General features: G+C 49.2%; 12 protein-coding genes across 12 annotated transcripts; 4 read left to right on the top strand and 8 right to left on the bottom strand.

The window, feature by feature from the left end:
• Positions 1–1663: 1663 nt before the first annotated feature.
• N7508_006016 (LURP-one-related/scramblase family protein) lies at positions 1664–2355 on the bottom strand (the record flags this gene model as incomplete). The annotated part of the gene is made up of 2 exons (XM_058464082.1): positions 1664–1941; positions 2025–2355. 2 exons carry the CDS (start codon positions 2353–2355, stop codon positions 1664–1666), a joined length of 609 nt encoding a protein of 202 aa, XP_058320560.1.
• Positions 2356–4254: 1899 nt separating this feature from the next.
• Positions 4255–4890, bottom strand: N7508_006015 (YbhB/YbcL family Raf kinase inhibitor-like protein; the record flags this gene model as incomplete). Its single annotated transcript, XM_058464081.1, has 1 exon — positions 4255–4890. The coding sequence occupies one exon, from the start codon at positions 4888–4890 to the stop codon at positions 4255–4257; it is 636 nt and encodes a 211-aa protein (XP_058320559.1).
• A 572-nt stretch (positions 4891–5462) lies between these two features.
• N7508_006014 (uncharacterized protein) lies at positions 5463–6991 on the bottom strand (the record flags this gene model as incomplete). Its single annotated transcript, XM_058464080.1, has 8 exons — positions 5463–5583; positions 5633–5816; positions 5869–5947; positions 6000–6356; positions 6410–6515; positions 6574–6617; positions 6675–6804; positions 6858–6991. Coding segments are annotated over 8 exons (1155 nt in total), but the record flags the coding sequence as incomplete, so codon positions are not given.
• Positions 6992–7755: 764 nt separating this feature from the next.
• On the bottom strand, positions 7756–8805 carry N7508_006013 (uncharacterized protein; the record flags this gene model as incomplete). Its single annotated transcript, XM_058464079.1, has 1 exon — positions 7756–8805. The coding sequence occupies one exon, from the start codon at positions 8803–8805 to the stop codon at positions 7756–7758; it is 1050 nt and encodes a 349-aa protein (XP_058320557.1).
• A 345-nt stretch (positions 8806–9150) lies between these two features.
• N7508_006012 (uncharacterized protein) lies at positions 9151–11064 on the top strand (the record flags this gene model as incomplete). The annotated part of the gene is made up of 3 exons (XM_058464078.1): positions 9151–9316; positions 9370–9612; positions 9683–11064. The coding sequence occupies 3 exons, from the start codon at positions 9151–9153 to the stop codon at positions 11062–11064; spliced, it is 1791 nt and encodes a 596-aa protein (XP_058320556.1).
• A 653-nt stretch (positions 11065–11717) lies between these two features.
• On the top strand, positions 11718–12425 carry N7508_006011 (uncharacterized protein; the record flags this gene model as incomplete). The annotated part of the gene is made up of 2 exons (XM_058464077.1): positions 11718–11972; positions 12036–12425. The coding sequence occupies 2 exons, from the start codon at positions 11718–11720 to the stop codon at positions 12423–12425; spliced, it is 645 nt and encodes a 214-aa protein (XP_058320555.1).
• Positions 12426–13223: 798 nt separating this feature from the next.
• N7508_006010 (uncharacterized protein) lies at positions 13224–14717 on the top strand (the record flags this gene model as incomplete). The annotated part of the gene is made up of 5 exons (XM_058464076.1): positions 13224–13380; positions 13426–13607; positions 13687–14142; positions 14219–14540; positions 14575–14717. 5 exons carry the CDS (start codon positions 13224–13226, stop codon positions 14715–14717), a joined length of 1260 nt encoding a protein of 419 aa, XP_058320554.1.
• Positions 14718–15286: 569 nt separating this feature from the next.
• Positions 15287–16599, bottom strand: N7508_006009 (putative integral membrane protein; the record flags this gene model as incomplete). The annotated part of the gene is made up of 5 exons (XM_058464075.1): positions 15287–15660; positions 15716–15780; positions 15830–16221; positions 16271–16381; positions 16438–16599. The coding sequence occupies 5 exons, from the start codon at positions 16597–16599 to the stop codon at positions 15287–15289; spliced, it is 1104 nt and encodes a 367-aa protein (XP_058320553.1).
• A 943-nt stretch (positions 16600–17542) lies between these two features.
• On the bottom strand, positions 17543–18834 carry N7508_006008 (intradiol ring-cleavage dioxygenase; the record flags this gene model as incomplete). The annotated part of the gene is made up of 3 exons (XM_058464074.1): positions 17543–18152; positions 18203–18527; positions 18579–18834. The coding sequence occupies 3 exons, from the start codon at positions 18832–18834 to the stop codon at positions 17543–17545; spliced, it is 1191 nt and encodes a 396-aa protein (XP_058320552.1).
• Positions 18835–20434: 1600 nt separating this feature from the next.
• On the bottom strand, positions 20435–22304 carry N7508_006007 (uncharacterized protein; the record flags this gene model as incomplete). Its single annotated transcript, XM_058464073.1, has 5 exons — positions 20435–21362; positions 21414–21875; positions 21922–21975; positions 22023–22139; positions 22189–22304. The coding sequence occupies 5 exons, from the start codon at positions 22302–22304 to the stop codon at positions 20435–20437; spliced, it is 1677 nt and encodes a 558-aa protein (XP_058320551.1).
• A 787-nt stretch (positions 22305–23091) lies between these two features.
• N7508_006006 (SDR family oxidoreductase) lies at positions 23092–23892 on the top strand (the record flags this gene model as incomplete). The annotated part of the gene is made up of 1 exon (XM_058464072.1): positions 23092–23892. One exon carries the CDS (start codon positions 23092–23094, stop codon positions 23890–23892), a length of 801 nt encoding a protein of 266 aa, XP_058320550.1.
• Positions 23893–24094: 202 nt separating this feature from the next.
• On the bottom strand, positions 24095–24990 carry N7508_006005 (uncharacterized protein; the record flags this gene model as incomplete). Its single annotated transcript, XM_058464071.1, has 3 exons — positions 24095–24466; positions 24521–24822; positions 24882–24990. The coding sequence occupies 3 exons, from the start codon at positions 24988–24990 to the stop codon at positions 24095–24097; spliced, it is 783 nt and encodes a 260-aa protein (XP_058320549.1).
• Between the last annotated feature and the right edge of the window lie 179 nt (positions 24991–25169).

Below are 25169 nucleotides of genomic sequence, written 5' to 3'. Positions count from 1 at the left end.
GCGTAGCGTAGTGAACTATTGGCACTGGAAGCAGACACGACTTGAAACCTCACCAGTCATTGAAACTGCGGCAACTTGTCATGGGAACCTGATCATGAGATTAGCAGACTATAAGACTGCGGTTCATTTCTTTCGTGAAGTTTATCAATGCGAACAAACCAAAACTTTCCGGGTGTCAAATTGATCGGAGAGACCGTAAGTAGACACCGATTGTGCGAAACAATGTCTTGGGCGTGAGTCAACATCCGACCTGATAGCCTGATAGGATACTCAACATCGATTTGAGTTGTACTGGGCAAGGTATCATCACCACGGGACTCGCAAAGAAAGCTCTGACTGGTAAGAATGGTACAAGAGCAACCATTCACGAACTTCGCCGGGCTGGGCTTTTTCATAAAGCTGTGGAAAATTCGACTACCTGGTGACAATGAAAATATTCTGGCATCGATACATACGCAAGGCCCTTCGAGGAGAATAATCCTTGATATTATACAAATTCGATCGCTGTGGCAAACTGAGCTCAGATTTTGGATGGGAATATGAAGGCTATTCGAACAACGGCCCTGTTTACGTTTTACGTGATGGCTAGCGATCAAAAGTGGCCCATATTCAGGAGAATACGGAAATCCATAGTTTTGCGGGACAGCGAATTTCCGGCACCTATCATTGCGTTTCGCCCAAGAGTATTCTGAATATCCGACTGGCAGAGGGATTGGATGCGTCAATCGTAAGTGTGAATAGAATTTACAGTGGCCGTCAATGTTGCTTTGACCTCCAAGAGGCTAAAAATTCACGCATGCAGCGCTTATTGGAGTGTTTATATCAGACATGTTCTTTGAAGATATGCTGGAGGGCTACACAGTCAACGAGGTTATCTTGCATATTATTGATATTCATTCAAGTCCGAATAAATGAACTGGATTAGTGTGGTCTCGGGTACGAGCCGAGAAATGAGGGTATTGAGGAGAAGCTGCTTTCGAAATCAACTGTACCCGTAGACGGAGTAAAGGAAATATATAAGCCAAATGGAACCCCAAGCAAAGTAGCCAGATACGTAATCGGGCGAGCTATGTATTTTTTTACTACACTGGTGGGATTGATACAGCGTAATCTTTGTTACGAAGCAAGCTAGCATGCGTACTCTGGGCTAAGTCTATTGATCTTCTACGGGTTGACTATGGGACCAAGGATCAAATGAAAATTACAAGAAGCAGTATCTCACACAGTAAAGCTATTTATGTACTTGGGGATTTTGGACAAAAGAGCTAAATAAGGGCTATATTAGTCAGTTATATGTGCTTGTTTTAGCATCGTGAAGAAATATATACAGTGCAATAAGATGACCACCATCCAAGGCTTTGACTCGATCCCCGAGGTGAAAGAACCGCCATCAACGGATGTCATAACTTAAAGACGTAGATTGCCACTTCTTGATAAAAAACAACGCAGCAATCTCTGTTTGGATAAAGCCTATTGAGATCAAAATTGTGGAGTAATTTGCGCCATTGTTTCCGGATTATTCAACCCATGAAGACTTTTAACAACAGCCTAATTGGATCAGGACAATGGATTTTTTTGCAACCAGGTAGCTCAGCCTTTTGATTCAGGATTCAGGGAAATGACAGTCAGTGAACAATATCTGTTGTGGTAGATGCCATTATCACTATTCGCCACTTTCATCATTATTCTTCTCATCAAAGCAAATACATAACGCCGCAATCAGTGCGGCGTCCACACCAGGTGCCACAACAACGGCGTAGGTCTGCTGGCCAAACATAAGGTCGCGACCGCTGAGCAGTTTCCGGTCAATGCGAGCTACTGTTTGGCCGCTTTTATCGTCGACAATATCGGCAGTATGATCAAACCAGCCTCCTTTCATTTTGAGAACCCTAATCTTGCCATGGCTATCAGTGAAACTGGCGGTGGCTTTGGAGCCGAGCACTATTGTAGTTAGTAATTTGTAAAACAAAACATACGAAGTCTGCTTTGCTGAATGGTCTTGAATCATAAAATATGGTGCTTACATCTGAGATTGCTCTTAACCTCGCAAACCTTCTTGCCATGTGTATCTTCGATTGCATAGGTTGTATGAATATGTAGAAGCTCCTTAACAATATCAAAAAGGTGCTTTCCAGATGCATCCTCGACCTTCTTGCGACCGGAAAGGGATATCCAGGCTCCGTCCACTTTCAAAAATGGCTGGCCATTGGCCAATTTAATTTCGAAGCTATCCCCAGAGACGGAGAGCACCTTTTCTTTTAGGACTATTGCCTGCGGCTCCTTCGCAACAAATTGTTCGAATATAGCGATAGGCTCGGCAACAGGTTCGAGATCGTGGTGGCCGAAGATACCCATGGTAAAAGATTTAATCAAAGCCTTTGAAAATAAATAGTGACCAAGTATGAATCGACAAGAGGAGCGGGGTCGGGCTGAAGCCGATCATCAGTTGGGCGATATCACGTGATAAACATCTGGGCCTCATGACGTCATCGCGCAATTCTAATGTTCTTCTCGACGGAGGATGTATGGTGATATCCAATCTTAATATCTAAAAGAATATACGACATGAATGTATACAGGCAGACCAGAACTGGGATGGGACCATCCAGGGAAAATTCGGCCTGAGGCATGAGTGCATGCCTCAGGAACCACAGCAGTATAGTACTGCACCTTCACCGCCCTAAGTAGGGCCCGTTTGTGTTTTAGTCTTGACCCTAGTTAGTCCCTTCTACAATAGAACCATATTGTACTCCACGTCAGCTGAGGCTTCTACTTCGCTTATCTAACTAGCCCCTGAGACTCTGCGTGGTGTCAAGATCTTCATGGATAGCAGCATAGAGGCAAGCTTCGTGAACTAAAATTGGGCTAGACAGCACCGATAGCTAGGCTATACTACGGACGGTCCAGGTTATTAAAGAATAGACCATGCGGTTGTTCAGAGCACACGAGCTACTTCTCGAAATAATCGATCGTGCCAGGGCTATCCGAGAAGATCCTATTACGTGCGAGGAAGCCGAGCACTAAGGGTATAGAATAATTCACAAGGAGATTCGATGCAAAGAATGGCCCAAGAGACGCTGACTGAGCCACCACGCCTAAGCATTTCTTCGCTGCTCGACCCAAAGCAAATTTCTACTTGTAATTGACCTCAATCCTGCCAATCTGCTTCGCATCCCTTGACATCTCATGTTTGATTGGCTACAGTGCTATGTATCGCATTCGTTATGCTGGTGAATATCTCACACCTAGGAGAACCCGGGCAAGCTTTCTGAGTGGCTTAAATTATGTTCGGCGCGACTCATTCAAGCGCATCCAGCTTGAATAGACTGTGTTCCTTGGCCGCTTATGCGAGATATGCACGCTACGGCACTTTATAATTATCCATCCAAAATCTACTAGACTTTCAGCGTACGTAGTTTGCCTGTCAATTGTCCGTGTGAATGCACTGGCCATTGACTGTCGGACACTGTCTTTGAGTGGCATTTCAAATGTTATCTAGATCCACCATTCGCTGAAAACCCTGTGTGGCTGGTCGGTGTACTGTAGATAACAAACAATATCACATCATCTTACAGCTAGGTGATGTGTGGTGACTGTCCCTGAACCGGGGTTGAAGAACCTGAGCAAGGATCCCAATTCCCACCCTTCCTCATGGGGACGTCACAGAACTACGTCCCAGTCAATTTCATGTTAAGTCTAGGAAACTCTGGTAAGACAGGAGTTCACCGATCCAGCCCTTAGGTTAGTCAATATCGCTCTGGTCACAGTATGAGAGGAACTGGACAGACTAGTTTAGTTCTTAATATCTAGGGTTGTCAACATATATCTCGTGATCGATCGTGGGTTACGTGAATTTACGCATTGGTTCATTGAATATGTGTCAATGCACCATCAGGCAGGCCTCCCAGGCAAGATTCATGATTCACATCCCTGGCGGCAGGTGAGGCAAGTTGGCGATTATCTCGAACTGGACTGATTGTCTCCGAACACAACCTAGAATAATATAAACAACCCAATATCGAGTGTTAGAAGTGTGGGTAAAATGGTTAGAAAGGCCGCACAAAGTCATGAATTGTCATCGGACCCTGAGTGGGTTCCATATTAGAACTTGCACAACGCTCTGGATGAAAAGATGAGGAATAGAAACAAAAAATATACCCGTGCACCTCGCCCCGTTTCATCTTTCATACTGCGCCACTTGTTTCCACTCGACCTCATAGTAGTGACATGTAGGTAAATCCTGCTGGGGAAGCGCTATTTAGGCCAAGGCTTCGCAAAGACTCCGGTCCACTGTCCCCAGCCAATTACCTTGCCTTCCATAGCTCGTTTCATATCCTTCTTACTGGTTTCTTCGGGATACTTGAGCTTCAGCGACGAATTAAGAGCGACGATCGTGAAGACGTAGCGGTGCGATCCGTGACCCAAAGGTGCGCCGGCACCGGCATAGGGTGTTCCCAGCATGTTTGGAACAAATCGCCAACCGGCAGTGGTCTGGCGGGAGATCTTGGCGTGCTCATCTGGTTCGACGTCTTCCTTGCTGGCTGAAAGAGTTGAGGAAGGAATTTCCCATATGAGTCCGTGGTGAAAGACGAAAAATGGGGTTGGTGCATCGACATCCTCACAGATCAAAACATACTCCTCGACTGGCTCGCGGCAGTTCGGCGGAGTCCACCGCAATTCTGGGAGATATCCTCTACCGTCGTCCGCCAGACAAGAGCAATGAAGAGGAAGTTTAGATCCAGAGGGGCCGCATTCAGGAGATTCGAGAGTCATGTTTGGCTCGGGAAATTCTTTAAAAGCTGGTGTGCGTATGATTTGGTAGGCATCATGGCCGCGACAGGCGTAGAACAGCCGGCCGACGATGAACTCGAAGTAATGCAAGATACCCATGGCAGATGCACTTGACCGCGCGCGAGAATGCAAGTCTTCTGAATATTAATAAAGAGAAGTCTGAAAGAGCAGAAAAGCTGGAGTTCATCTGAAACCCGGCCCAATTGGGAAGTGACCCTGGAGCAGCCCGGAATCGGGATGTGCACTTTTCAAGAGTCATTGGGTCTGTTTTGGGTATCATTCAGCTGCCTTGAGATATTTCCAAGATGTTTGTAACCCGTTCGACTTCCTCTTGTCCCAAAATTGTCCCTCACATCTTGTTCAAGCTCAAGTCTCTCGATAGGGTTTGCGATATTCTCACCCCGTAACCCCGGTCCCGGTCTCACCAAAACCTCACGCCGGTATGAGAAGGGTCTACAACACAAAATATTAATGAAAGGTATAAAGGCTCATCACTTTAAATTCATGGCTTCGTTCGAGAAGATTGTCTCATCGCTAGATCGCTGGTAATCACAAAATAAAATATTTTACACATGTCAAACTTAAGACGTCCGGGTTCAGTGGTTCATCACTAAAAGTCCTGCAGAGGTGTTTACTGCATAGTGCGCAGGGACTGACTTTCGGGAAAATCATTAGTACGTTTCAGCCACCATCTCCCTACGAAGCCAGTCATCTGTCTTTTGCTCTTGAGCCATGTGAACATCATCTTGTCCATCGCAAGCACCACGGTGGTAATCCAAAACCTCAAAGTACCTTGACATAGTCAGTACAATCTTTGATCATATTCAGTGATTGGGCTTACATCTTGGTTTTCCACTCTTCTGAAGACAGCTCCGAGTCGAGAAGGGACCAATCCAGTTGCTTATCGAAAGTAGGTTCATCTTCCGGATCCGCGTAAGTTGAGATATACGGGTGAGTGAGGGCTTCTGTCGTCGTGATTCTCTTTTCCGGATCAATGTCGAGCATTTTCTCCAAGAGATCAACGGCTATTCACGTCATTATCTGTGGAACTTAGGCAATTTATAGTCAAAAACATACCTTGAGGGTCCACACCTGCAAGAATGGACTTCAGTGGGCGGCGTTGTATCTCTGGTAGAGACTGAACAAATTGAAGTGTCTTAATGTCTCTGTCAGTGCCTTTCCATCTCAGTCTTGGGTGGAATGCATACAGTCTTGCTGTAAACTCTCTCCATAACTTCCTTAGGAGGTTTACCCAACAGCTCAGTAATCAGAGTGAATTGATGTACATGGTCGTTTCCGGGGAAGAGAACCCGACCGAGAAGCATCTCTGCCAGGATACAGCCAACACTCCAGATGTCAACTGCGTAGTTATACTTCTTCCAGGTCAACATGATCTCTGGTGCCCGGTAGTACCGGGTGGTGACATAACCAGTCATCTGATGGTCTTGTTCTCGAGCCAATCCAAAGTCGCAAATCTTCAAGTCACAATTGTCGTTGACTAGAAGGTTGCTTGGTTTGAGATCACGATGAATCACACCAGCAGAATGAATGTATTTTAATCCTCGCTGGATTGGTCAGTAATTCAATTTTTGACTCGGGTCAGTAAGCGTGGACATACCAGCATCTGATACGTGAAGAATTGTATGAACTGGCCTTCCAGTGGCTTTTGTGCTGATTGAATGAGTTGGTGTAGATCTGTCATTACACAATCCATCACAAGATAACTGTGTTATATGTTGTCAGCACGGCGCTCAAGGTAGAATCAGGCAATTCAAGTCTTACACATCTTCAGATGGTGAGATGAAGATATCGCGCAGATTGATCAACTGGTTCGCGTTAGCTTTCTCCACTGAGACACCATGTAGCTAGCGATTTTGACATACGTTATCATGTCGTAGGTTGCTGGCCAAGTGAACCTCACGATATGTGCGCCTAGCCACTGCAGTGGAAGCAAAGGGCTTGGTTATTTTTTTAATGGCGACCGTTTTGTTATGAATGCAGTCTTTTGCTGAGCTTGTGGACGTCAGCAGCTACTCAGTGCGACTATACAAATGGTTGGTAGGTACCAGATAACACCAGAAGCGCCAAATCCTCGAGCTTCTAGGTTCGAGTATCGATTCGTAGTTTCCAGGTTTGTACCCATGATCTCGCTTTTTATGAATGTAGCCATGATGTGTGAGTATAGTGCATATATTAATATTCTATTAAATGGACCATTGTGCGATTCCCAATTTATATCATAGACCGAGAGCTCCAAGGTCGGTTACATCATGGACCAAAATACCAACTGGATACAGAGTACTTCGGGACCGGTTTGCCACACAAAATAACACTATCTGATTGGCTCATATGGTGGCGCCGTCTTCGTTTTCCATCCCCTCATATCAATTCTTGTCTGCGGAGCTCTGCGACAGACGGAATTGGTAGCCAACCCAATCACAAACTGACTTTGTCAGTGGTTGAGACCACCAAATTCCACAAGTTCACAGTGAATATCAACACGTTCGATGCGGGTAACTGTACCCTTGGCAAATGACCTGTGCCGATTATACCCACGGGGTACAGCCCGTTCTTAGCCAAATTCTAGCAGGAGTTTATTTCACTAATGTTCGCTATTCCCTGTTCTTTGTTCAGGGAAGACTGGTATATAATGTCATAGAAGCATGTATGTGGGAGCTTTGTTCCTTCCAGTGGTTGATTTTGTGGCTTCGGGTGTGTCGATCGCAATGCCCTGTTCCAAGTCTACTCTGTGTCGGCGTCTATGTTTCAACGCGAGCGTGGTGTTAAAGGTGATGACTTTGCAAAACCTCATCCCTTGTTCCATTCACTATGTCTTGGCGCTTCGTTCCTTTGCACCGCAACCGAATCTCTTGTTCTGGTAGACTGATATTTCGGCAACGACCCACTCAGAAGAACATGATTGGTGGCCGAGACATCCGAGTGAGATATAGAGCCCACTCTTTGCTAGCCAACCTCTTTTTCTATACAATGATGGGGTAAATCTGACCCATAGTCATGTAACTCCCCAGGCTCTTCCAAAATCAAAGGGATCTCATCTTCAGCCAACGACGTGAATGCGTTTTTCTCCAAAGGTCGCCAGCCCAATTTCCGAAGCCGATTCGCGCGATTCCGGGCATTTGACCCCGCGACTGCAACAGTTAATTTTCCAAAGAGATCATTGTAGTTTTCGGATGGCACAGTCTGAGGCTCGGGGTCTTTGATCCGTCCTTTTATGGATAACAGCCGACCGATCTCGGCTGCGCAGTTTCCCCAGGATAGCTCTTCGCCATTCTCACAGAAGAAGTATGGATTCTCTAGGACCTCATCGGTAGAGGAATGTTCCATCCAGTGCAACAATGTCATATACCCTCTCGCCAGATCCTTCACATGGATATATCCCCAGACTGAAAGGCCGCCTCCGACCTGGCCTGCGTATCCATGTTTCAAAGAGTATCGAATGAGCGTGGGTAGTTGAATCGACAAGCGTTTCTCACGAGTGCTCACACCATAGATAACGGGAGGCATCAGAACTGCGATCTTAGCAAACTTTGACAGCGCCTGACGCGACCGAACAATCTCCAGGTCGATTTGCCGATGTGGTGCATCCATCCTCAAGGTATCAATCTGAGAAGGCCTTTCATCGTCAAAGACAATATTGTCCAAATATCGTCCCGCAGCGTCATCCGCCAAAAGTGAGGCGCCACTGGTATGGATGTAGTAGGTCATCAGCTCTTGCTCAGCCCTCGTCCTAATGCCTTCAAGAACTGATTGGACGGACAACAAGTGGTCTGATGTTGCGGCATGGAAGACAATATCACTAGCAGCAACTTGGCCCCTGATCAAGCGCCCTTCATCGAGGGTTCCAATCACGGCCTTGACGCCTAACCTGGTGAATTCAGCTACAGCATAATGGCGACGGACGAGAGCGGTGACTGCATAGCCCTCTTCGAGGAGATGGTCGAGAAGTTCTCCGCCGATGAAGCCGGGGCCTATAAGGAAGACGGAGAATGGCATATCAAGGGAGTGACTTGGATGGACTTTCAAATGTTTTGGCACTCATTTTATGTCGTAAGGCTTGGTGACCGCAGATTGACGTATTAGCAGGTCGGACTATTGGAATGAGCGGACCTACGAAACATATCGGACGGTACCCGAAGACAATTAAACAGTATAAATGAAGCACTTGTCAAGCCAAAAGATAGAAAAGACACCTTTGTATACTGCTATACTTCTACTATGCACGAAAAGAGTCGAGCTCCTGCCGATCTCTGACGTCATCAAGGGCTATACATCTTCCGCCCGCATCCGTTCCGTACCTTTTTTCTCATGGGGAGCCTCTTTTAGACCGTACCTCTCTCCATGCTGTCCTCTGTCTTTGCCGCCTTTAGATCTCCAGCCTCCGAAGGGGTACAACAGCGGCCCCCGCGGTATGCCGGCGAGGATACAACAGCCACGAGCCGACGGGAGATCCTTGGGTGGTACTCGTATGGAATTGCGGCTGAGGTGTTCGCCGTGTGTGGCGTAGGTTCGTGGAAACTTCTTTTAGAAATCTATAAACAAATTACTGATTATCACTAGGATCATTCCTACCCCTCACCCTCGAACAGCTAGCCCGCGAACGCGGTGTCCTACAGACGAGTCGCGAATCCTGTGCTGGAGCATCGTCTGGGAATAGCACGCAGGATGCCGCGGGCGGCCAGTGTGTAGTGCCCATTTTGGGCCTTGAAATCAATACGGCCAGTTTTGCCATGTATACGTTCTCTTTGGCGGTGCTCATCCAGGCATTGACCTTGATATCGTTCAGTGCTCTGGCGGATTATGGTATGATGGAACTGAATATCCAAAATGTATACAGGCAGTGGACATGAGAGCTAATCACCATTCGGAACAGAAAATAACCGCAAGACATTGTTGATGGTTTTCGGATTCGCCGGATCGATCGCCAGCATGCTATTTGTGTTCATCGCGCCGCCCGTATATATTCTCGGTGCGATACTGGTCGTCGTCGGCGTGACCTGTCTCGGCTCCTCGTTTGTCGTGCTCAACTCTTTTCTTCCGGTGCTTGTCGCGAACGACCATTCACTCCAGGACAGTAAGGCCAACGAAGGCGCCGAACTTTCTAGTTTCGACCGCGAAGAGAACTCGGATTGGAACGCGTGGGGTGACAATGATAGCTTGGATGACCTAGATCCTTTAAACGCCCAAGCGCAAGGCTCGCCGGAAGATGGCGCGCACAAGGCCCCATCCTCATCCTCGCCAGAGCTACAATTGTCTACCAAGATCTCATCCAAAGGAGTTGGTCTCGGATATTGTGCGGCGGTATTCGTGCAAATAATCAGTATCGTGATGCTCATCACACTATCCAAGACCTCGCTTGCCAAGGTATCGGCAACACTTCCAATGCGCTTCGTTTTGCTGCTAGTCGGCATTTGGTGGGCCGCATTCACCTTTGTGTCTCGTCATTTGCTACGCGCTCGCCCAGGGCCACCCTTGGATGTCTCTACATCTGGGGGCAAATGGCGGGCATGGATGGGACTGGTCGGATTCGCGTGGAAGTCCCTGTGGCAAACGGTCAAAGTAGCTGTCAAGCTGCGTGAAGTACTTCTGTTCCTGGTAGCGTGGTTTTTGATCTCGGACGCGCTGGCCACCGTCTCTGGAACAGCGATCCTGTTTGCGCGCACCGAACTGCACTTGAGCACGCCATTAGTCGGACTCTTGTCCATCACCGCCACCCTGTCGGGGATGGCGGGCGCATTTCTGTGGCCCCACGTGTCGCGATACTTTGGACTGCAATCGAATCACACGATCATCCTGTGCATTGCGCTATTCGAATTGATTCCTTTGTACGGCTTGCTTGCTTACATTCCCTTCGTTCAGAGATGGGGCGTGATTGGGTTACAACAGCCGTGGGAGATTTTTCCCCTCGCGGTTGTACACGGAGTTGTTGGGGGCGGGCTGGCCTCTTACTGTCGGTCTTTCTTTGGACTCCTCATTCCTCCCGGGAACGAGGCTGCATTTTACGCCCTGTATGCCGCGACCGACAAAGGGAGCTCCTTTATTGGACCGGCGATTGTGGGTGTATTGGTGGATGCGACCGGTCAAGTCCGCAGCGGCTTTTTTGTCATTGCCATTCTGATTCTTATGCCAATTCCACTAGTGTGGATGGTAAATGCAGACAAAGGCCGCAATGAAGGTTTGGCTATGGCTGAGACCTTGAAGTCACATGGGCAGGAAGAGGAGGCAGAAGGTCTGCTAAGGAATGAAACGAACTAACTTAGACTAAGACCAAGCCTTGACTTAGCCTTGTTAACCGCTATTTTTACGACCGAAATGTATATGATTGGCTAATTCCTTCGCCAACGGGGGCTGAAAGTAGAAGTGGAGTCTATAGCAGCATTTGCCAATTTTCTCAAGGGTCACAGGGCTTTGTTCAGGGTCCAGGGTCCGACTCAGCCCCTTTCAAGGACCCTAAAATGGCCCGAAATCCGACATGGCTCATGGCTCCCAATAATGACGAGCCTTGGGGCTTCCAAGACTCTTTCTGACATATTCATGGGAATAGGCAGAGTGCAAACCTTGACAAACGGGCCGAAAGAGTCTAACGTGGGGAAGCATAGCCTGTTAAATGTCTCAATTGGAAGAAGAACAGCTCAGGTTCGACCCATCTCGACCAATGCCCGTCCCTCATTTGTATAGTTCCGGCCCTTGGCGGAGACTAGCACCCTCGGCCGATCAGGGTCCCGAGGGCTTGTTTGGATCGTTGCAGCCTGAAATGGATCTGAGTATAGTTGAGTTTTTTGAGGGAATTTGGGGCCAGAAAAAATAAGTCCGATTTGTGGCGCGAGACGTGTCTATAATAGTGACATTCTCCTATTGGATTTTTCTTCCCTCCCATTCACAACACAAAACAACACAACACAACCGTCATGCTTACAGCGACTCTGTTCTCTCTCTTCCTCCTTGCTGGTGCACAGCCGCTGGCACAAAGTCTGACTGTCGAACCTGTCAAGGACTGCTCCGAGCTCCCAAATTACAATCCGAAAGCGAGGATCGCCGGCCCGTGGACGATCAACGTTGATGGATGCCGTAATGGCACCTCGTCGCACTGCAGCATCGAACGATTTTCCACTAGCGCTGATACAACACGCCAATTTGGTGATGAAGGCTTCCTCAACGGCCTGGTAAGTTCCCTTCCTCATCTCAAACAATCACCACCACAGGATCAACAACTAATAGTCTCATAGATCACCATAACAAGCCAAAAAGAAAATATCAAAACTCAACTACGCTGCAACGGCAACGAAGGAATAAATCAAATCGAAGCTCACATCCCCTACGGCTCAGGCGATCTTGCCTGGCACCCTGTCGGCATCAACCACCACCCAGCAACGGGTCGTCTCGTCTGGGGTCGGGAATTCGAACCAGTGCAATTTTACCGACACTCGGTGCAAGGTGCACGAGCTGAGGGAATATTCCTTGGCTCAAACGGTCAGACCCAGTGGTTTATTCATTCGTCTGGGCCGGATGTCAGCTTTGTTGATTACAAGCCGTATTGGATCCCCAGGCTTGTGATCCCCGACATGGTGATGAACGCGCAGGAATCGAAGGCTTTTATGAGGATTGACGGGAGCTGAGCTTGGTGGCTGCCGCCTTGTATATTATTGATTTCCTTTCCCTTTTTTTTGATCTGGTTGTTCTATCTCTTATACCCCAATGCATCACGAACGACGCTTCGTGCTCTTTCTCTTTGAATATGTTGTCCACAATTCCTTGAAACAGAATACCTCAAACCCGGGCAGAACAATCTGCTTAGGCGTATGACTCACTAGGTGAAGTACTTCCATCACGTTGGATCTACGTCTCTCTTAGCCCACGCTAACATCTACATTTCTCTGCAAGGTAGCCGCTATCACCAATCGGACCTCTTCCTCGACTTTGCGACTAAGCACAGACTCATCTCATAAGAACTATGCTAGCTACAAAAGATTGACTAGCTGCGAGAAGACTAGCCCACAGGGATACGTACAGCAGACTCATGCACAGATCCCAGTCCGAGCCGCAACAACCTTTCCACTCTATCCTCGCCGATCGGCATCCACCTCGGTTTCGTGCAATTTTTACGGCGCATAATGTTCTACAACAGTCATGCTGAGACCACAGGAGAAGTCATCGAGCAGCTTCCTAGGACGCGACAACGAGCGTCTATATGCAGAGCGCAAATCATCAAACACTCCCACACTCGCACAGTTCTACAAAGCAGATCTTGAGATACTAGAGTGTCAACGAAACCATTGTCGAGGTTGATCGCTAAAGATGGAGAGACTGAATCTCACATCTGATGCCACTAAATTGACTTTCGGCAGTTCTCCCGTTTCACGAAGGGAATAGCTTCATTTTCAGTCTGGTCAGTTCTTATCTCCATGTCCATCATCATGGAGGGATATGATACCATCCTGATGGGTAACTTCTTGGCCTACCCCGAATTCCAGAAGAAGTTTGGACAGAACTATGGTGGTGATATTGGATGGCAGGTTTCTGCGCCTTGGCAGACTGGTCTGAGCATGGCGAGTACTGTTGGCTGTATCTTTGGTTAGTATCCTGCTCTTCAGCCAGCGACAAGACTGACGTGCACAGGTGGTCTTCTCAACGGATGGTGTGCATCCCGGTACGGCTACCGGATCGTAATGGTGGTTGCTCTGTTCTTCCTCACGGCATTCATCTTCATCACCGTCTCCGCCAACTCCACAGCAGTTCTCCTGGTCCGGACAGGTCCTCTGTTGATTGTCCTGGGGTGTATTCGCGACCATTGGACCGGCGTACGCATCCGAAATATGTCCAACCAACCTGCGCGGATACCTCACCATCTATGTGAACATGTGCTGGGTCATCGGTCAGCTCATCGCCTCGGATGTGCTATACGGACTCGTCGGCCGAACCGACCAGTGGTCCTACCGAATCCCCTTCGCCCTGCAATGGATCTGGCCTGTTCCGCTCATAGCCATCTGCTGGCTTGCATCTGAGAACCCCTGGTGGCTCGTTCGTCAAGAACGATTCGAAGAAGATGCCAAGCGCAGTATCCGCCGACTGGGCGGTAGCAAGACCGAAGACCAGATCAACGGTCAACTAGCGATGATGGTGCACACCATCAAGATCGAAGCCGAAATCGAGGCCGGAACCTCCTACGCAGACTGCTTCAAGGGCGTTGACCTGCGACGAACAGAGATCTACTGCCTCGCCTCTGTCGGACAGATTCTCTCCGGCAGCATATTCGCCTACACGCCCACGTATTTCTTCACTCAAGCCGGTATGGACACCAGCCGTTCCTTCCAACTGGGCGTCGGCTGCACAGGCGTCGCCTTTGTCGGGACCTTCCTGTCGTGGTGGCTGATCTCCTGGTTTGGACGACGAACCCTGTACATCTGAGCAGGGCATCCTCTGCACAATCCTGTTCTTGATCGGCATCCTCAACGCCGCATCAGACACCAGCGGTGCAATGTGCGCCCAAGCAGCCCTCTGCTTCCTCTGGCTGTTCACCTATTCTCTAACCGTCGGTCCAATCACCTACGCCGGCGTGTCCGAGATGTCATCCGTCCGCCTGCGCCCCCTGACAGTCTACCTAGCACGAACAGCCTACCAAATCATCGACGTAGTCTCCCAAGTCCTGGAGCCATATTTCATGAACCCGACCGCCTGGAAACGCATCCGGCAAAACTGGATTCTTCTGGGGCGCAACAGCGCTATGTGCATTGGTATAGGCCTTCTTCCGACTCCCCGAACCAAAAGACCGGACCTACGCCGAGCTGGACATCCTCTTCGCGACCAAGGTCCCCGCGCGCAAATTTGCGACAACAAAGGTTGACGCTTATGCGGCTGGAGCGTCGTCGTCGCAGGAGGGTCTTGTACGAGCGGAATGGAATGAAATGTAATGAAATGAACAACAATGAAACGATGGCGAGACTGGCGCTGCATTAATGGGTTGATTAGCTCGTTTCATATGGCTCTGCCGAGCAAAATACCGGTTAGTACTTACTATTTCCACTTTTGGAATAGCGTAGGAAGGATCGGAACGTTGGGGGGGATTTGCGGCTCTAAGATGATTAGATCGCGATTTAATTTTCCAATGGGCTGCTCTGTAAGACTGTTGTCTCGAAAGTAGGACTTTGTAGCGCGGTTAATCGGCAATTCCAGGCGACGCTAGATCGGCTTGTATGGTACGACAAGGCTGAACTAGTATGGTGAGACTTCGTTAGTTCCTAGTATTGCGTTGCCTAGTATTGGCATTGAAGTGATTATTGCACATGGATTGATGATCAAGTGACCGTTTCTCTACAAAAGTCCCAAATATGAGGTTTCGCACTTTGTATTTGTAGGGTTAAACCTGATTCTTTGCCGGCATATCCCCCACTCGATGATCCCCCTGAGTTTTGTTGAGACACTTGTACCGAATATTATTATGAACATCATATTTCGTAATTATACATAAAAGGATTAACGATCATGAATCGCGCACAGACACTCTAACAGATCTCTCGACCTTCCACGGCGAAGGATTTAGATCTTCTTCGCTACTGCTGGGCGCTTTGACCCGCCTCGTGCCCATGATGGTCGTAGTCACGCCATGGTCTTCAGTTTCCGTCCCAGTCCACAACTGATTCGCGTCATGGTGCGAAGTCAATTTCGAATGCGAGCGTGACGAGCGATGGAAACCGGCGACATTACTGGAAAGGGGAAAGGACCGAGGTGTTCGGCTGTGGCTTGAGGAGCCGTCGCGGAGAAAGCGGACAAGAGGTCTGAGGGTAGTGAGGCAACCCGCTGTGATGCCGAGGCCTGCTTCGACATTGGACCAGATGGAAATTTGGTAAGTGGCATCTATTCCGTTAGTCAGTCATGATCAATCATTGAATAATTCGGTCCCGGGACATACACAGGAATTCCACATCCTTGTAATGATGAACGAACGGAATGCGAACAATAACCGCAGCACTCGCACTAGAACAAATTAGCGAAATGAAGAAAAATCGAGAACGCCGATACGAACATGCAACCAATGCCCAGAATCCCGGCAATTGCGCCCTTGGTCCGGCGATTCATGCGCAAGTTCCAGATCAACGCCACGGGCAACAGACCAATCGTCAGATCGGTGACCGCCGCGCCAACACTGTAGAGGTACGCAATAGAGATGAGAGTGTTTTTATTAACGCAGGTGCCATGCGCCCCGGGCTGCTTAATATTCCAGAAGAAGTTGACGGGCGAGCATTGGAACATGGTGAAGAAGAAGAAAATGAGGCCAACGGCAGTGGCGAGTAGCATGGCAGCGTAAAGAACGTAGGCGTGGATGCGATCGACGGTGATGCGAAGGAGGGCGATGATAATGGAGATCTTTGCGGCGACGCAGGTTAAGACATAGAAGATTTGGCCGAGCCACCAGCACTGTCCAATGTGAGTTGCGATCCATCTCCTGTGGGGGATATAGTCATACCAGCAATGCGCGGTGGAGGTAATCCGGGTGAAGCGCGAAAAAGGCCAATTGCCTGCCGATTCCATATTTACTTCCTAGGATTCCACAGATGGCGAAGACGAGGTTAAGGCCCTGGAAATATGCGATCAGTATATAGTAATGGAATAATGAAGGATGGAGGGGCTCACCATGGCCAGCACCATAATGCCATCATCCCACCCAAAGGCACGAACAATGCGCGTGCGAACAAAGATGCGGAGCGCAACGCTGATGAGCGAAATAGCCAAGAAAACGGAAGTCACAATCAGAATGGCATTGCTGCGGCTTGCATCAAGGGTTGAAGCTTCCATAGTCGGGCAGAGGCATGGAGAACGCCATGCGCAGGTGAAGGGGAGGAGGAAGATTGGTTTTGAAGATCAGATCACACAGCTATTCAACAGGGGGTTCCAAGAGCCGTGGGAGTGGGGAGGATCTATAGGGTCGAGTCTATTCGATGGATCGCCAATTCTTTGGTATCGTATTGTACGGTCTGGACTATGGCTATGTATGGAGTCGAAGTGCATATGTTTCGGGCTAAAGCACAGGCTGCATATGGATATGTAAGTTCTGAGTTTTGAGTATGATACATGTTGAAATGCCATCTCCTGTTTTGCCTCAAACATCCTCTCACATGTACAGTATTGCATTCTTCCTCGGGTTTCAAATGAACGGGATAGGCGCGGTCTACCGAACCATGGAAAGGTCAAAGCGATGACGATCAGTGATTGGCGAGGTGGAAAGCTCCGGGTTTTATCGCCTGCGGATCTGGTTTTGTGGAGTCGAAACTTGGTCGCTTACTCTCTTTTTTGGGTTCTGCACGGGTGAAGCCCCAAATTCATCAAACTTAATGCGAGTTGACTTTTCAAGCTCGACGCCAAAACCTCCTTGCCCTAACTTGGTCCTCGGTGGTCTTCCGCTGATTACATCATCGGGTGACTACCTTCTCCTTTGGTCCTAGTGACCCTATGAACCATAGATTGAGTCCTACATCGAACCGTGCGCGTCTATTGATACGATGTAGCCGCCACTCATAGACACGATTCCTTGCACTTCTCCGTAGATCATTGGTGCTTGGACTGCAGAACGGGCCAGAAAGTTAAAATCCAATAGAGTCAACCGAGGTTTTATTCACACTATTTGCTATATACAGTACACTGAATACGGGTGATCCGGGCGGGTCATATCCCCGTGGAGAAAACCCAAATCACCCGGAACCCTAGAACAATCGAGGAAATTGCCTATTTCGCCCCAAGATCAAGCGGAAGCGCTAGGCGAAGCAGTAGGCATGCCACCGGACATAGACATGGAACCACTGGGAGCACCACCGCCGCCGGTACCACCACCACCGAAGGAGCTTTCAGAGTTCTCGTGGCCACCGTCAGCATCGTGGTAAGCGGCAATGGAGTAGTAAGAGTTATCGGTGTAATCATCAGTAGCGTTAATACCAATCTGAATCCAAGCGAATAATCCATCATCGAGATCATCACCGAGGTAGATGTACTCAGGGAAGGGATCGTAGGCGCTATCAGCCTGCTCAATGCTCCACATATCATCAGCGTTGGTGGTGACAGCCTGAGTGTTGGCAGTGTAGGGGTAGGTATCCTCCACAGCGGAGCGGAGGACCTCGTTCCAGAAGAGCTGGCCGATGTGGGCGACGCTGCCGGTGCCGACTTCGAGAGTCTTGTTGGGGAGAAGGGTTGCGTTCAAGTGGGTGAGGAGGTGGGTGTGGGTTGCGCGGCCGTCGTAGTGGCCCGGGAAGATGCTCTCGAAGGTGGCTACGCCGTCACGGTCTGTTTGCTGGATACCGCGCAGGTAGGTCGAGTCCCACCCGTCTGCGGCGTAGTTGCCTGACTCGGAGATTCCACTGGTATTTGTTAGATGGGTTCCTTCAGCTGGAAATGGGATCAATCATACCTGTAGACACCCGTGGCATTGGCTTGCCAGATGTCGACCAGAGCACCTTGGACGGGCTTGCAGGTGTTGATATCAATGTACTGCACCTCGAGGAAAACATCGACACCATCGGAGTACAAGTCCTCCTTGACGTTCTGGCGCACAACCTCACCCCAGACATAGTAAGGACCGTCAGTGACGGTAGGCGACAGGATGCAGCTGGTGTTGGCAGCAAAGACCATCGACTCAGGAGTCGCGGGGCTGTAATCCAAAATGCCAGTGCGGTTATGGTCAATAGCCTCCCACTTCTCGAGAGCAGCAAGGTTACGGCGCCACTTCTGAGGAGCTGCAATGTGTAAGCATATATCCTCGACTAAACATATTCAATGATATTTACCGGCAGTGATGCCGCGCTTTTTGCGAAGGCTCTGGACGGTGTGGGAGCGACGAGCAATGCTCCGCTTGTTCAGTTCGCGGGCGTGCAGGGTGCTCTCGCAAGCACCAAGAGAGCGCTTGGCATGGGCAGCCATGGCTTCGCGGGCGTGAACCTCACGCTTCACGTGGTGAGGATCATGCTTCTCGCCAGGGTGAGCGATGGCGGGGGCAGCCAAGCATGCAGCAGCCACGGCGAGGAATTTGCAAAGCTGAACCATGATTGAAAGAGTATTCAGGATGATAATATTGATATCTCTTCAATTGCAGCACAGCGAGAGCCTGGATTTATACCCTCCTCTCACTGCCATCTTCGTCCCCTGACGCGTGTCCATCTGGCAGACTAACACAGCATCGTGGGAAGATTAAAGCACCGGCGTTCTACTTGCCCAATGCCTTAGACCTGACTGGCAGTAGTTCTGGGGCGTATCCGGGATAGAAGCTGCTTGGCGCCGCGTCAACTCCTTGAGAAAGTCGGGAGTTTGGTGTTTCTGCCCCACGAGTTTAATCAGTTTAAGCAAGGATCGTCTGAGCAGGACGAATCATGTTTGCTTGATTCGAAAGACCGTCATTTAGGGCGGGCTTTGAGGGTCGACGTTGGATGTCTCGACTTTGCCTGGACATTGCGACGCGTGGCTGATTCAGCGGAGGACGCTCTCCGGAGCCACCTCAGCCTGGGCATTCCCGGCTTTCTCCAGACTTTTTTGGTCTGTTCGGAGGCTTATTCAGCGGACCATTTGCTCTGTTTCATTATGGAATTTGGGTGGACTTGCTAATTGATCCCAAGTTGCGTGGTTGAAGGGTGTCGATTACGTGTGTTGTTCGAAAAAAACATCTCCCGAGTCATCTTCATGCATTCTCGCGCCATTTGTAGTATGTTCATCTACTACTGTATGCTTGCTGCAGGTACAACAACAGTTGATTCGATTCTCTTCGGATGTTAATCTAAAAATGGCTGATCGCCGATATCCACTTGAATTTTCATGTTTCGAGTTAGGAGCGGCAGTGTAGTGCCAAAATTAATACTACAGAGTAATGCATCATATCCTATTGGAGGATTATGACATAGCCTTATTTGCTTGCTTTACATGTGGCTCAAGAGTTGATTTTTGAGGTGCCACCGTTAGCATGCATTAAAATCAAGGGAGTCAACTTAACATTTACATTTGAAGCATCTAAGCTTGTACAATCCATAGCACTCTTGATACTTGTGTCAAGTATGAGTATTTCTTAATATTTCAGGGATCAGACACAGGGTCCCCCTATTGTTGTTAGCCCCTGCACCTAGTCAAATCCCCGTTGCGACACGTAGTACATCGACCGGGAAACAGTCAGACTGAAAATATATATAAATTAGGTGGACTAGCAGGTGCCTAGCCGCCACAATTATCACCGAATGCGCAGCGCTCTTTTCATACTACTTATCAGCCTGTAAGCTATTCCCACCCACGCCCCTTGGAGGACAACTTGGCGGTACGATGTCCGGCTTGTGCCTGACACCATTCTCGAACTTTGACGGAACAGAAGAAGTATTGCGAGAGCCATTTAGGGTGTCAACATGAGAGGAGACATCTAGAGCGAAGAATTGGCTAAAGATTTTTGGGAATAGTGAGAGATGAAACGCCGTTATGAACGGTGATATGGATATCATGTCTTGCCGTTATCTCAGCTTCTGCTTTCCTGAAACGCCATGAGCGGAAAGGAACCACCAGCCAATGCCCCTTCTCCAATAGTCTGTACCCACATGCTCGTTCACAAGATGGTAAAACGTTCTCTGCTTTGTCTATCGCAGAGAGAGACAAAAATAACAAATCGGAAATTTCACACATCTGTCTTCTCCGACTGCCGATCTTTCTCCAGCTCGTCGTCGCCGGGCTCGAACATAGCTTCGCGCATGAAAGGACTGCTTCGGCGAATAGCTGGGCCTTGGATCACTAGTACCACCGGGACGACCGAGAGAGCAATTCCAACAAACCCAAGCAAAGAACCAGCCCAACCATAGCCCAATGTATCGAACAACTGGAACGAAGCGAGAGGCAAGAATGCACCGAAAGTATTACGGCCCAGTGAAGCAGCCGACAAAGCCGAAGCCGCGTACTTCTCATAAGCGTCAGTCAGATAGTTGACCACGGCCATGTAAATAGAGTAGATCCCAACACCAGTACAGCCAATTCCGAGCGTCGGCACAATCCAATGAATGGACCCGTTGCCAGTACTGGCCCAACCATACCAGAACAGCCCAGCAGCAAATAAAAGACTGCCAGGAATAGAGGTATACAACCGAGCTTCAGGAATTGGCTTGCCAGGACGTTCATGGTTCCTCTTCGCTGAATTGAGGTAGATCCAGTCTTGAATTGGGTTAAAAACCGTGCCAATCACAGCGCCGACCGAGATAGCCAACTGAACGAGACCAGTTTGGAATGTGCCCCAGCCATAATTGGCACTGAATGTCTGCGAGACGCTGGAGAAGAAGAGGAAGAGAATTCCCCACGCGAAACTAACCCACAACGTGAAGAAAGTTACAACAGGCTCGGTACAAAGCATTCGCGTGGGGCGCTCGAATGATACTTGGAGCAGCTTCCACACACTCGTAGTATCGAGATCAGCTTCCGCATAAATCTCGCGACCGGTCTCTTTCCGCAACTTTTTCGCGCGTTTCTTCAAGATCACATCAGCGCGCGTCTCTCGGAGAATCAGCCAGAAGACTGGGATCAGCGCTGCATTGTAGATGATCTGGATATAGAAAATCCTGGATTGAGATCAGCATGGTGCAAGTAGCGGCTTGGACGGTAGATCTCACCATCTCCACGGATCGTTCTTGTCTATCTCCTGAATAGCAGAACCAATAAACGGCCCTAAGGCAATACCCACGACACTTGTGAATCCAAACAGTGACATCGGCAAGCTTCGAGCTTTATCACCGTACCAGACATCACTGATACTTCCACCGACAATATTAATCGACACAGAAGAAGCGCCACCTCCAAAGAACCTAGTAACAACCAGGGTAGCAAAGTTCTGCGCAAATGCCGAGGGGAAAAGAGACACGACGAGAATGAAGTATGCAACAAAGTAGCCAGGCATCCGACCCGACGACTCGGTCAATGGTACGAAGATCAATGGCCAGAAGGCAGCACCCATATTCCAAGACGTCGTCGCCCATGCTAGATTGGGAAATGGCTCATTTTGAACATGAAACTTCTCGGCCATGTAATTATTTCCAGCACCGTATGATCCAGCTGGGAGACCAGTCAAAATGGAACTGCAAAGTGTTAGCCTTGCTTTGACAGGCAGGGTAGTGAACTGACATGAAACAAACCGTCAAGGTTAGAACCCATTTGTACGTCTTGCTCCAATTGAACCTGGAGCTGTTAGGTATTTCTCTTTGGGATAATTCCTTCAGGCTTACGGGTTATCTGGGTCGTCTGGACCATTCCAGGTATGGATCTCGATATCCTGGCTTCCGCGGAGGGGGTGACGGGCGACATGACCAATGTGAGTGTCTCTATGGAAAAACGATCGGACTCTAGTGAGGGTTAGCGGTACGTGCACGCTAAAGAACTCAAAGATTCTACCTTGAAAGGAACGAGTCGTCGAAATTGTTATGATGCAAGGTACTCGCAGTAGATGATCGCTGTACGGGTGGGCCTTGGGCATCTAGCCCGGGCTGCGTTGGGAAGATTTCCCCCATTTCACTTTCCGTGACCAGAAAACAATAGAAAACGACTGCAAATTAAATTTCAAATTTCGCGGATGCCCTCAGAGTGGTCAAATAACTGCTTTTGATTTCTATTGATCGCTGAGTCAACGACTTTGATGCCATTGTCGTTTTCGTCATTCACTCCTGGGTGCAAGAAAGGCTTTCTAGATCTCCCAGGTCCGCACTGCCTTCCGATAAACTACCATGGTCTGACATGGCTCGATTAGGGATATGCGTAGACGAGATGCATGCGACGTCCATATGGTGAGTTGTGCGAAGTATACTTGGCCTTGGCATTGGAAGGTGGGGTAACGCCGGCCTGCCGGCCTGCCAGCCCGGACAGTTCTTCTTCCTTGACAGAGCAACAGCTTCCAAGTCTGTTGAAGAGACCATCTTGAATTGAAGCTGGAGCTCATATGATATCAGTTTCGGTGAGCTTGACGGGAAAGCATGACAGTTGCAAGTCATGATGTCACGGTCCCGCCTACGTCTCCACCGTCGAACTTGAAGTCAATTGATTCTTACTGGGTATTGTCCGCCGGGAACAAGTTATAGCGAGACAACCTGATTGAGCCAGGCGCAGGTCGCTACCCAGAGTAGCGTCTGATGTCAGCGCTAACGGATAGCCAACCCATGAAGTCATTGGACGCATCGACTTATTTAAACCAGCTATGAACCGGACAACTTAGATCTGTAGCTTTAATCTCTCAAACCTCAAACCTCTACACATTACACCTCTTCTCTTCACCTTCCAAAACTTTCAAACCAACCCGCCATCATGCCTATCGCTGTTCCCAAGGCCAACCATCTCCTCGACCTCATGAGCCTCAAGGGCAAGGTTGTCGTCGTCACTGGCGCTTCCGGAGCTCGCGGCATGGGTATCGAAGCCGCCCGCGGCTGCGCCGAGATGGGCGCCAACCTCGCTATCACATACTCCTCCCGCCCCCAGGGTGGTGAGAAGAACGCCAAGGAGCTCGCCGAAGAGTACGGTGTCAAGGTCAAGGCTTACAAGTGCGACGTCAGCACCTGGGAAAGCGTGGACAACTTCGTCAAGGAAGTCATCAAGGACTTCGGCCAGATCGATGCCTTCATCGCCAACGCCGGTAAGACCGCGGACGCAGGCGTCCTCGACGGCTCAGTTCAGGACTGGGAAGAAGTCATCCAGACCGACCTGAACGGCACCTTCCACTGCGCCAAGGCGGTCGGCGCTCACTTCAAGCAGCGCGGTACTGGCAGCTTCGTCATTACCTCCTCCATGTCCGGCCACATCGCCAACTACCCTCAGGAACAGACCTCCTACAACGTCGCCAAGGCCGGCTGCATCCACATGGCCCGGTCGCTCGCCAACGAGTGGCGCGACTTTGCCCGTGTGAACAGCATTTCTCCCGGTTACATTGACACTGGTCTGTCCGACTTTGTTGCTAAGGATATCCAGGACCTCTGGATGTCTATGATCCCCATGGGTCGCAACGGTGACGCCAAGGAGCTGAAGGGTGCTTATGTCTACCTTGTCAGTGATGCCAGCACCTACATGACTGGCAATGATATGCGCATTGACGGTGGTTACTGCTGCCGGTAAACGAATATACGATAAAACAATTATGAAATAGCTTATGATCTAATGGAATCTTCCAATTTACTTCTCTTCATTTCCATCTCTTCCAAGTTAGTTATTGTATGACCTCATACTGTGGGGTTGGTTTGTTTATTTTGTCCACTGTTTGCTCTGTTTGTCTTATTTTTGTTTCAGTGTTTGCATAGATGTGTTTGGTCCGCTTCGTTTACTTCGGGCCCGCAACATCCGCCGTAATCGGAGCTTTCTCCACGAAGATGCCGGACCAGAACCAGTCCTCCGCAGCTGAATCCGATCCCCCATTGTCAAGCCGCAATTCGCCGATATGCCAATCCGCCGAGTTAGTCGAAGCCGAGGCACTAACTCCCGAAACGACCTGCGTCAAGGGGCTAGACCCATTGGACGCCCAAAGCCCGACCGTCTGCGCGTCGAAGTCAATGTCATAGGCGAAGTTATACCAGTTTCCTGCCTCGAGCTGCGTCGTCCAGTGTGAAGTGCCGCCCACGCACCAGCGCAGGGTACTATCCGAGCTGGCAGAATCACCGCTCATGAGACCGTATTTCAGCTCGGTGAAGTGGCTCTGTGGATACCCGTTAGCTGGTGTCTCATATCTCGGGTTACGATGGCTACAAACCTCGAAGAAAGCAATCTGGTGCTCGAATTTGGGATTTGGCGCATTGGTTTCATTGGTCATCAATGAGAAATGGTAGAACAAATGCCCACTGCCCAGATCGGTTGTCGTCTGAGGGATCAGCTCGGATCTTTCCATTGTCTGGCCATTCCAAAAGGATGTGCCGTCAATTGTGATTCGGATGCCTTGTGCTTCACTGGTATCGGCTGGGCTCTTATGATCTGGCGAAAGTCCTAGGTACTCGTCTGTTGATGCAGTGCCATGGATATACCATTGCCAAGCGCCGACTTGGTTGGACCAGGACCCTTTATCGGTCAGTATATCGTATTATGCTAATAATATGTTATGTACGGAGTGAACTTGCATTTGTCAAAGTCGGCAACGGTCGCAGAGGCGTTGAATAGTCCACTCCATAGCACTTCGCCAGCCTCTGCCACCATAGGGAGGGAGATCAACCACGCAAATGACTTCATATCGTGTGCTAATCGAATAGAAATCGTAATGTGATAGTTCAATTACATGGTGAACAACTTCATATGTCTTATAGTTACGTACTATGGAGCCGCCGAATATGAAACGGAGACCATGAAACCGGAGATATGTCAAGTGTTTGATATAGACGAGACCCTGAACAATATAATGCCTATTCCTC

Source organism: Penicillium antarcticum, assembly GCF_028974205.1.
Source record: "Penicillium antarcticum strain IBT 31339 chromosome Unknown utg000005l_segment0_segment0, whole genome shotgun sequence".
NCBI classification, from domain to species: Eukaryota; Fungi; Ascomycota; class Eurotiomycetes; order Eurotiales; family Aspergillaceae; genus Penicillium; species Penicillium antarcticum.
This window is presented reverse-complemented; position numbering and strand designations above follow the sequence as displayed.